Source organism: Brachyhypopomus gauderio, unplaced genomic scaffold (assembly GCF_052324685.1).
Source record: "Brachyhypopomus gauderio isolate BG-103 unplaced genomic scaffold, BGAUD_0.2 sc81, whole genome shotgun sequence".
NCBI classification, from domain to species: domain Eukaryota; kingdom Metazoa; phylum Chordata; class Actinopteri; order Gymnotiformes; family Hypopomidae; genus Brachyhypopomus; species Brachyhypopomus gauderio.
Window position 1 is genome coordinate 150,001 of NW_027506902.1, and position 11,728 is coordinate 161,728.

Genomic DNA, 11,728 nt, shown 5'->3' on the forward strand with positions numbered 1-11,728 from the left:
GTTTTTTTTTTTTTTTTAATGGCCCACCTCCACACCCCCACCATCTTTGGAGGACAACTTTGTTTTTATGTAAAGTTCAAATGACAATTATAACAATTATGTTTAATATAGTGATAACAATATGCAATGTGATAATTATTGGGGTTAGGCGGACCAAGAAAAGAGGAGAAGAGAAAGAATAAAAAGGGAAAAGACAAGGGCAGGGGGAAAATAAATAAATAAATAAATATAAAACACAACCACCAGATGTTGCAGGTTGTGTATGGATGTTGCAGGTTGTGTATGGATGTTGCAGGTTTTTTTTTTTTTTTTTTTAATGGCCCACCTCCACCATCTTTGGAGGACAACTTTTTTTATGTAAAGTTCAAATGACAATTATAACAATTATGTATAATATAGTGATAACAATATACAAAGTGATAATTATTGGGGTTAGGTGGACCAAGAAAAGAGGGGAGAGAAAGAATAAAAAGGGAAAATACAAGGGCAGGGAAAAAAATTAAATAAATAAATAAATAAATATAAAACAACCACCAGATGTTGCAGGTTGTGTATGGATGTTGCAGGTTTTTTTTTTTTTTATGCCCCACCTCTTTTTATGTAAAGTTCAAATGACAATTATAACAATTATGTATAATATAGTGATAATATGCAAAGTTATAATTATTGGGGTTAGGTGGAGTTTGCCGGTTGTGTTGGTGTTGCAACACCAACTGTAAACTGAAACTCAACCGTAGACACTCGGGAGAAAATAGAACACAAAATGCGGAAAAATCAACGCATAAAAAGCAAAACTCACCCGTAGTGAGAGGGGATAAAAATAACAAAGGCAACTCAAAAGACACCGAAAAAATTCGTCCCTACAGGCAAAAATGCCGCAACAAAACAAAACCACCAGATGTTGCAGGTTGTGTATGGATGTTGCATGCATGTGTATGGATGTTGCAGGTTTTTTTTTTTTTTTTAATGGCCCACCTCCACACCCCCACCAACTTTGGAGGACAACTTTGTTTTTATGTAAAGTTCAAATGACAATTATAACAATTATGTATAATATAGTGATAACAATATGCAAAGTGATAATTATTGGGGTTAGGTGGACCAAGAAAAGAGGGGAGAGAAAGAATAAAAAGGGAAAATACAAGGGCAGGGAAAAAAATAAAATAAATAAATAAGTAAATAAATATAAAACACAACCACCAGATATTGCAAGTTGTGTATGGATGTTGCAGGTTGTGTATGGATGTTGCAGGTTTTTTTTTTTTTTTTTTTTTAATGGCCCACCTCCACCATCTTTGGAGGACAACTTTTTTTTATGTAAAGTTCAAATGACAATTATAACAATTATGTATAATATAGTGATAACAATATACAAAGTGATAATTATTGGGGTTAGGTGGACCAAGAAAAGAGGGGAGAGAAAGAATAAAAAGGGAAAATACAAGGGCAGGGAAAAAAATTAATTAAATAAATAAATAAATATAATTTATTATTGCAGGTTGTGTATGGATGTTGCAGGTTTTTTTTTTTTTTATGCCCCACCTCTTTTTATGTAAAGTTCAAATGACAATTATAACAATTATGTATAATATAGTGATAATATGCAAAGTGATAATTATTGGGGTTAGGTGGAGGTTGCCGGTTGTGTTGGTGTTGCAACACCAACTGTAAACTGAAACTCAACCGTAGACACTCGGGAGAAAATAGAACACAAAATGCGGAAAAATCAACGCATAAAAAGCAAAACTCACCCGTAGTGAGAGGGGATAAAAATAACAAAGGCAACTCAAAAGACACCGAAAAAACTCGTCCCTACAGGCAAAAATGCCGCAACAAAACAAAACCACCAGATGTTGCAGGTTGTGTATGGATGTTGCATGCATGTGTATGGATGTTGCAGGTTTTTTTTTTTTTTTTTTAATGGCCCACCTCCACACCCCCACCAACTTTGGAGGACAACTTTGTTTTTATGTAAAGTTCAAATGACAATTATAACAATTATGTATAATATAGTGATAACAATATGCAAAGTGATAATTATTGGGGTTAGGTGGACCAAGAAAAGAGGGGAGAGAAAGAATAAAAAGGGAAAATACAAGGGCAGGGAAAAAAATAAAATAAATAAATTAATATAAAACACAACCACCAGATGTTGCAGGTTGTGTATAGATGTTGCAGGTTTTTTTTTTTTTTTTTTTTTTTTTTTTTTTTTAAATGGCCCACCTCCACCCCCCCCCCCCCCCCCCAATCTTTGGAGGACAACTTTGTTTTTATGTAAAGTTCAAATGACAATTATAACAATTATGTATAATATAGTGATAACAGTATGCAAAGTGATAATTATCGGGGTTAGGTGGACCAAGAAAAGAGGAGAAGAGAAAGATTAAAAAGGGAAAAGACAAGGGCAGGGGGAAAAAAATAAATAAATAAATAAAAAACACAACCACCAGATGTTGCAGGTTGTGTATGGATGTTGCAGGTTGTGTATGGATGTTGCAGGTTGTGTATGGAGTTATGGAGTTTGCCGGTTGTGTATGGAGCTTGCCGGTTGTGTTGGTGTTGCAACACCAACTGTAAACTGAAACTCAACCGTAGACACTCGGGAGAAAATAGAACACAAAATGCGGAAAAATCAACGCATAAAAAGCAAAACTCACCCGTAGTGAGAGGGGATAAAAATAACAAAGGCAACTCAAAAGACACGGAAAAAACTCGTCGCTACAGGCAAAAATGCCGCAACAAAAAAAAACCTTCCCAAAATAAATGAATAACAGATAGGAAGAGAAACAGATGGAGGAAAACTTGAGATAGGCCAGGTAGTGGCGCAGGAGATAGTAACTCGAATAAGGGATTTGCAAGAGAAATGTAAAGAGAGAGATAGGTGGTGAGACACCTTACAACACAGCACAACGGTAGAGAAAGCAGAGAAGGGCTAAAGTCGTACCGGCATGACCAAAAGGAATCAGCAATGATCCGTCTCCACAAGCATCCTTAAGTTGCAGGCTGTGTGTGGGTGTTGCAGGCTGTGTATGGAGGTTGTGTATGGAGGTTGCAGGTTGTGTTGCAGGTTGTGTGTGGGTGGGTGTTGCAGGTTGTGTGTGGGTGGGTGTTGCAGGTTGTGTGTGGGTGGGTGTTGCAGGTGGTGTATGGATGTTGCAGGAGGTGTATGGATGTTGCAGGTGGTGTAGTGTTGGTGTTGCAGGTGGTGTAGTGTATGGATGTCGGAGGTTGTGTTGGTGTTGGAGGTTGTGTTGGTTTTGGAGGTTGTGTATGGAGGTTGTATTGGTGATGGAGGTTGTGTTGGTGATGGAGGTTGAGTAGGTGTTGGAGGTTGTGTATGGAGGTTGTGTTGGTGTTGCAGGTTGTGTATGGAGGTTGTGTTGGTGTTGCAGGTTGTGTATGGAGGTTGCAGGTTGGTGTTGGAGGTTGCAGGTTGGTGTTGGAGGTTGTGTATGGAGGTTGTGTTGGTGTTGCAGGTTGTGTATGGAGGTTGTGTTGGTGATGGAGGTTGTGTATGGAGGTTGTGTTGGTGATGGAGGTTGTGTATGAAGGTTGTGTTGGTGATGGAGGTTGTGTATGGAGGTTGTGTTGGTGATGGAGGATGTGTTGGTGATGGAGGTTGTGTATGGAGGTTGTGTTGGTGTTGCAGGTTGTGTATGGAGGTTGTGCTGGTGATGGAGGTTGTGTATGGAGGTTGCAGGTTGTGTATGGAGGTTGCAGGTTGTGTATGGAGGTTGTGTTGTGTTGGTGTTGCAGGTTGTGTCGATGTTGCAGGTTGTGTGTCGATGTCGGAGGTTGTGTTGGTGTCGGAGGTTGTGTTGTTGTTTGTGTATGGGTGTCGGAGGTTGTGTATGGGTGTCGTGTATGGGTGTCGCAGGTGGTGTATGGGTGTCGCAGGTGGTGTATGGGTGTCGCAGGTGGTGTATCGGTGTCGCAGGTGGTGTATCGGTGTCGCAGGTGGTGTATCGGTGTCGCAGGTGGTGTATCGGTGTCGCAGGTGGTGTATCGGTGTCGCAGGTGGTGTATCGGTGTCGCAGGTGGTGTTGTGTATGGATGTCGGAGGTTGTGTTGGTGATGGAGGTTGTGTATGAAGGTTGTGTTGGTGATGGAGGTTGTGTATGGAGGTTGTGTTGGTGATGGAGGATGTGTTGGTGATGGAGGTTGTGTATGGAGGTTGTGTTGGTGTTGCAGGTTGTGTATGGAGGTTGTGCTGGTGATGGAGGTTGTGTATGGAGGTTGCAGGTTGTGTATGGAGGTTGCAGGTTGTGTATGGAGGTTGTGTTGTGTTGGTGTTGCAGGTTGTGTTGCAAGTTGTGTCGATGTTGCAGGTTGTGTGTCGATGTCGGAGGTTGTGTTGGTGTCGGAGGTTGTGTTGGTGTCGGAGGTTGTGTTGTTGTTTGTGTATGGGTGTCGGAAGTTGTGTATGGGTGTCGTGTATGGGTGTCGCAGGTGGTGTATGGGTGTTGCAGGTGGTGTATGGGTGTCGCAGGTGGTGTATGGGTGTCGCAGGTGGTGTATGGGTGTCGCAGGTGGTGTATGGGTGTCGCAGGTGGTGTATGGGTGTCGCAGGTGGTGTATGGGTGTCGCAGGTGGTGTATGGTGTCGGAGGTTGTGTATGGGTGTCGGAGGTTGTGTATGGGTGTCGGAGGTTGTGTCGGAGGTTGTGTATGGATGTCGGAGGTTGTGTTGGAGGTTGTGTATGGGTGTCGCAGGTTGTGTATGGAGGTCACAGGTTGTGTATGGGTGTCGGAAGTTGCAGGTTGTGTATGGGTGTCGGAGGTTGTGTATGGGTGTCAGAGGTTGTGTATGGGTGTCGGAGGTTGTGTCGGAGGTTGTGTATGGGTGTCGGAGGTTGTGTCGGAGGTTGTGTATGGGTGTCGGAGGTTGTGTATGGGTGTCGGAGGTTGTGTCGGAGGTGGTGTATGGGTGTCGCAGGTGGTGTATGGGTGTCGCAGGTGGTGTATCGGTGTCGCAGGTGGTGTATCGGTGTCGCAGGTGGTGTATCGGTGTCGCAGGTGGTGTTGTGTATGGATGTCGGAGGTTGTGTTGGTGAGGGAGGTTGTGTATGAAGGTTGTGTTGGTGATGGAGGTTGTGTATGGAGGTTGTGTTGGTGATGGAGGATGTGTTGGTGATGGAGGTTGTGTATGGAGGTTGTGTTGGTGTTGCAGGTTGTGTATGGAGGTTGTGCTGGTGATGGAGGTTGTGTATGGAGGTTGCAGGTTGTGTATGGAGGTTGCAGGTTGTGTTGTGTTGGTGTTGCAGGTTGTGTTGCAAGTTGTGTCGATGTTGCAGGTTGTGTGTCGATGTCGGAGGTTGTGTTGGTGTTTGTGTATGGGTGTCGGAGGTTGTGTATGGGTGTCGTGTATGGGTGTCTCAGGTGGTGTATGGGTGTCGCAGGTGGTGTATCGATGTCGCAGGTGGTGTATCGGTGTCGCAGGTGGTGTTGTGTATGGATGTCGGAGCTTGTGTTGGTGTCGGAGGTTGTGTATGGGTGTTGGAGGTTGTGTATGGGTGTTGGAGGTTGTCTTGTGTATGGATGTCGGAGGTTGTGTTGCAGGTGGTGTATGGGTGTCGCAGGTGGTGTATGGGTGTCGGAGGTTGTGTATGGGTGTCGGAGGTTGTGTATGGGTGTCGGAGGTTGTGTCGGAGGTGGTGTATGGGTGTCGGAGGTGGTGTATGGGTGTTGGAGGTGGTGTATGGGTGTCGGAGGTGGTGTATGGGTGTCGGAGGTTGTGTTGGAGGTGGTGTATGGGTGTCGCAGGTGGTGTATGGGTGTCGCAGGTGGTGTATCGGTGTCGCAGGTGGTGTATGGGTGTCGCAGGTGGTGTATGGGTGTCGCAGGTGGTGTATGGGTGTCGCAGGTGGTGTATCGGTGTCGCAGGTGGTGTATCGGTGTCGCAGGTGGTGTATCGGTGTCGCAGGTGGTGTTGCAGGTGGTGTTGCAGGTGGTGTTGTGTATGGATGTCGGAGGTTGTGTTGGTGTTGGAGCTTGTGTTGGTGGTTGTGTATGGAGGTTGTGTATGGAGGTTGCAGGTTAGGGTTCGGGTTAGGGTGAGGTTGTGTTGGAGGTTGTGTATGGGTGTTGGGAGGTTGTGTATGGGTGTTGGGAGGTTGTGTATGGGTGTTGGGAGGTTGTGTATGGATGTCGGAGGTTGTGTTGTGTATGGATGTCGGAGGTTGTGTTGGAGGTGGTGTATGGAGGTTGCAGGTGGTGTATGGATGTTGCAGGTGGTGTATGGATGTTGCAGGTGGTGTATCGATTTCAGAGGTGGTGTATGGGTGTCGGAGGTTGTGTATGGGTGTCGGAGGTTGTGTCGCAGGTGGTGTATGGGTGTCGCAGGTGGTGTATCGATGTTGCAGGTGGTGTATCGATGTTGCAGGTGATGTATCGATGTTGCCGGTGGTGTTGTGTATTAGGGGTGGGAATCGTTTACTATCTCACGATTCGATTCGATTCCGATTTTGGGGGCCACAATTCAATTCAAAAATCGATTTTCGATTCAAAACGATTTTCGATTCAAAAAACGATTTGATTTATAAAAATGTCTGCTTCAGTCTATAAAATCTGCATGATCTACTACAGTCTGCTTTGCAAGACAGAACGACAAATACAGAAAATTAAGTGTCTTTCACATTTAATTAACAAAAATTAAGTGCTTTGGTAAAATAAAATGGCTTTTGTTGTTACCAAAATTCTTGAGCTTCATTTTGCGAGCTGTCAAGGCTGGCTCGGATGCAGTTCCCCCAGCCGTCGCTAGGGGCACCCACCAGAGTCAGTCCCAGACTAAACCGACGTAACCGTACGTTCTCAGCCAGTCTCTGCTTTCTCTGTGATTGCTTATCGTTTAATGGTGTCTCGCCACCTCTCTGTTATGCTTTCTCTTTACTTATTCGAGTATCTCAGGCGTCGCTTCCTGACCCATCTCAAGTTTTCCCAATCCTGTATGTCTTCCTATCCGTTTTGCCTTTATTTTTGGGAAGGGTTTTATTTTGCTGCAGCGTTTTTTGCCAGTTACTTCTGCTGGTGTCCTTGATTTCGTTTTCGCGTTGCATTTATCCGCGCTGTTTTTTAGTTACTGTTGTTGTTTTGTTTCTTCCTCCCGTCTCACTACGGTTGAGTGTTATTTTTCACGCGTTGTATTTTCCGCATTGGTTTTTTGTTTCTATTTACTCCGTGCCCTCACGGTTTTGCTTTCTATTCTCTTGTGCGTTAAGTCTTCCGTGTTGTTTTGTTTGTTCGTTCTGGGTCGCTGTGCGTGTTTCCCTCTCGCTAATACATTTGACGAATGTCAAACGTCTTGCTCTTGCGAGCCGGCACTTGGGTCCATCCTTCTCTATATTATTTCTCAACCTTCTCTATATTAACGCTCCCGTGCTCACCGCGTTACACAAGCCTTGCACACGAGCTACATTGTGTCCAGTTCGGTCTTCCCCGGCATTCGGTAAAAACCAAAATGAACCCATATTTTTGCCTTAAATGAAGACCGGACAGGTTGAATATCTCTTTCCTCCATCTGTTTTGAACCTTTTCTGCGCATGAGTGTGTCCCAGAACCTGCTGCGTAAAGTATCGCGTAATTTTGTAATTGCATAACGCGAGACTTCACCACGACTTAGAATCGATTTTGGGACATTTAAAATCGATTCTGAATCGTAGTGAATGAGAATCGATTTTTGATATATTTGATTTTTTGGCACACCTCTATTGTGTATGGATGTCGGAGGTTGTGTTGGTGTTGGAGGTTGTGTTGGTGTTGGAGGTTGTGTTGTATGGGTGTTGGAGGTTGTGTTGGAGGTTGTGTTTCGATGTTGCAGGTTGTGTGTCGATGTCGGAGGTTGTGTATGGATGTCGGAGGTTGTGTATGGATGTCGGAGGTTGTGTATGGATGTCGGAGGTGGTGTATGGATGTCGGAGGTGGTGTATGGATGTCGGAGGTGGTGTATGGATGTCGGAGGTGGTGTGTTGGTGTTGCAGGTGGTGTGTTGGTGTTGCAGGTGGTGTGTTGGTGTTGCAGGTGGTGTGTTGGTGTTGCAGGTGGTGTGTTGGTGGTTGTGTATGGAGGTTGTGTATGGAGGTTGCAGGTTAGGGTTAGGGTTAGGGTGAGGTTGTGTTGGAGGTCGTGTATTGGTGTTGGAGGTTGTGTTGATGTTGCAGGTGGTGTTGGAGGTTGTGTTGTGTATGGATGTCGGAGGTTGTGTCGGAGGTTGTGTATGGAGGTTGCAGGTTGTGTATGGGTGTCGGAGGTTGTGTATGGAGGTTGCAGGTTGTGTATGGGTGTCGGAGGTTGTGTTTGGGCGTACCTGAATCGTTGGCCTGCCCCACTCCTCCTCTGCTCTGGATCTGGCCCAGTCTGGCCTAGACGGAGGTGTTCCAGTGTGCCAACTCCAACTGTAGTGCCTGTAGTGCCACTAACACACACACACACACACACACACACAGACAGACAGATAGAGGGAGAGAGGGTTATCCTCACCGGTCCTGCTCTTTCACAGCTCGGACCAGGTTGGAATACAGTTGCTGCTCCGCCCTCAGCACACGGTTCAGCTCGGTCTGCTCCAGACGCAGGTCACACAGAGATGGCACTACCTGCTGGGGTCAAAAGGCCCACGTCAGAGGTCACCACTTATTAAGGGCAAAAATGTCATTAAGGAGGAAGAATGTGTCCAGGTATATGCGCATGCGTATGTGTGTGTGTGTGTGAGAGAGAGACCTGCTGGCTATCTCCTCCGATGATGGTCCTCTCTCTCTGGGGAAGGGAGTGGAAGCTCTTCTCTTCCCCAGGCTGCGAGTGCCCGTCCTGGGCTGCAGACAGCTGCCTCTCGCCCCTCTGTGTCAAACGATCCTGGAGCTCCTATGAGGGAGTAGAGCATAGGTTAAAGCAAGAAATTTTCATTTGACTGAAATTTTTTCCTGGCAAAAGACAATGCCAGCAATTACTGACAATGTGGTGTAGTTGGGACAAGGCCTCTTTTGCCTAATTCTACACAATAAACACATTTATAAAGTATATTTATCTAAACAGCCTGTGTAAGGAGAGAAGAGAGAATCTATGAAGCAACAAAATGCAACACCTGAGCAATAAATGTACATAAATGTTTATATAATGGAGTTATCTGGGGGTGCTCTTCCAGAAAATTATTTAAAGATCAAGTCAAATTTAGTGAATCCTGGTGAGTTTTAAAAGGTATGAAGCTCTCTTGTTTTTATCAGATTCACTATCGCAAAAACATAAGCCGTAAGATTACCTGCTTTAAGTAGGTATGTTACAAAAAAATTAAATATCCAAAAATGGCAAATTAAATCACACCACTGGATAGAGCTTTTAAATACAAACAGAACAACACCATCCATGTTAAGCCCTCTGAAACATCCAATTTCAACTTATACAGATACTGCAAACACACACAGAACACACAAACACACCTCTACATGGAGCTACTGTGTATAAAAAGCACATACAAATACTTTCATTCACCTAAAATAAAATAGCTCTAATAATGGGCTTATTTACAGGCTAATACTCGCACGCTCACAGAGAGAGAGAGAAAACAGTCTGTTCCTTCTTATGTTCTTAATGTTGTAGGGGATACTATACTCAAGGCAGACAGAGGTGCATGAATAACTAGTAAATGGTTTGTGTGTGTGTGTGTGTAAGAGAACAGAAAAAGCAGGGCAACAAACAGCTGGACTGATGACTGGACCCAAGCAGTGAACACCACACACCATTACCCCCAATACTCCACACATATGAGGACGGTGCAGCCTTTAGAAACACTGCATAATTACCCAGAATTCCTTCACACACTATAAAATGGAGACCCTTTTTAAACCTCACCTCAAGCAATGGAATAACTGCTGCTTCCCTTGAAACAAACACAACCAATTTTGCACATGGCTGAAAATATACAGCAATGTGGATATTCCCCAAGGACATGTGGAAATACAGAGCTGCATTATGACTAGTCAAACACGTATGTCTTGGTGGGGAACTTGGGTAATGTAGTCCCCAATACAGGTACTGGGATTTATATGCATGTGTTTCTGTGGAAGACCATGAGAGTGTGTGTGTGAGCAAGTCTGCATGTTCAAATGCTTGTGTGTCTTCAGGACTCCCCAGATCAAACAGTAGGAATTTTATCAGTGAATGTGTAAATTTGTGTGCGTGTGAAGGAGAGTGAGAGAAAGAAACAAAGAAAAAAAAGAGAGTCTGTGCGAGCCTCTCTTGGCTCAGATAGCAGTGTTTCGCTTATTGCGCGCGCGTGTGTGTGTGTGTGTGTGTGTGTGTGTGTGTGTGTTTGAAGGCGTAGAGCGCACACACACACACACTCCATTAGCCACATTAGTCACCTGTTCCTCACATCCTTCAAAGATCAGGGTTAGGAACAGCAGGGTAACGCAGACTACTGCCATTGTTAAATCGTACAAAACACAAACACGGCCCGCTCACGTCGCGGTTACGCTCGAGTCTGAGCGCTACACGCCGCGTTTATCCTCCCCAAACTACAGACCTGGACTACATCTCACACGTCCAAGCGACTCAGGACGGGGTGACCTACCTGTTTCATGCCTTTCGTCGTGAAACCACACACAGAGTTGGGGCTTTTTCCGCCAGCGCCGTTTCCCGTTTGTGAGGAACTTGACGTTGCGCGGCAAATACTCGCTCACCAAATCGAATGAATTGTGCAATAATACTAATCGATTCCCTCCTCATACGTAACAAATGGTTGTAATTTAGAGTCAGGGGCGGACTGGCATACATTACTATTGGGGATATATTTATATAGCGCTTTATATAGCGGGCCGATGGGTTAGTGCAATGATCTATATTACTGGATTGGACATCGCCTGTTGCCGCTATAGCTAGCGATGCGCCGCCCTCGGCGCCATTACTATGCATTGAGTCATGTCAGCAAAGCAGTGTAGTTCCTATGTGGGATGTGCATCCATCTGTCACAAAAACAGTCCTAGCGCCCTTATTTCTTATCCGATTTTGATAAAATATGGCTTAAATTAAAGGTGAGAATATTGCCGATGTTGTGATATGTAAAACTTCGTATTATCCCAAGAGATAAATTTATAAGCAGTCTGGGAAGTTTTCAATTTAGGTAAAATTTTTACAAAACCTTGCATAAAGCCCTTTTCTTTCACCTGGCTAAAACTAAATAACACATGTATGTCATGTTTTTGATATTCAATCATAATTATGGTAAAAAGTTGTAAATAAATAACTTTGATAAGTTTTAATTATGATCACAATTCTGATATTGAAAGTAAAATTTATGAGTTTATCTCTTTATTTGTCAACTCTCCCCGTTACAGCTGTAGTTTTCATAAATTCTTTAAGTGCAATACCTCTTATATATGTTCAAGTATAATATGAGATGGCATCAGTGTGGAGGAGCATCTTTGAGCAATAGGCTACATGGCTAAATGTGGGTGAAATTAATTATGAAATTATGAGTTTGAATCTGAAATTTATGACAAAATTTGTCAGATTTTTTTAACCTTCAAGTAGCAGAAAAGAGCTTACACAATTCAGTTCCCCACAAATACATAGATAAATTGACCTGACACAAAATATACAATTTTCAAAATCATTTATTGCAGCCACTTCTCATTGGCTACAGAATTTCATCAACTTTAATAAAATATTTATTTTTATTTATATGGTCTGGAAGGTTGAAAATCTGTGGCACTGCTCCTTCTCTAACATGTGCCCTCTTCAGT

General features: G+C 43.9%; 1 protein-coding gene across 3 annotated transcripts in view; it reads right to left on the reverse strand.

Moving 5' to 3' along the window:
* LOC143493053 (complement C3-like) overlaps positions 1 to 11,295 on the reverse strand; it is a 37,892-nt gene extending 26,597 nt beyond the window's left edge. Inside the window, exons 1-3 of one of the 3 annotated variants that reach the window (XM_076991148.1) lie at positions 10,558 to 11,070; positions 8,712 to 8,852; positions 8,302 to 8,587 (exon numbers count right to left, since the gene is read on the reverse strand). Coding sequence is in view for 1 of the 3 variants with exons in the window: in XM_076991150.1 (XP_076847265.1) it covers positions 8,471 to 8,587; positions 8,712 to 8,852; positions 10,558 to 10,566 (267 nt within the window). In the remaining 2 variants the exon portion in view is untranslated. Of the gene's footprint in view, positions 1 to 6,409; positions 8,591 to 8,711; positions 8,853 to 10,557 lie in introns of those variants that run through there. The other 2 variants (XM_076991147.1, XM_076991150.1) reach the window with 2 other exon arrangements.
* Positions 11,296 to 11,728: the final 433 nt, after the last annotated feature.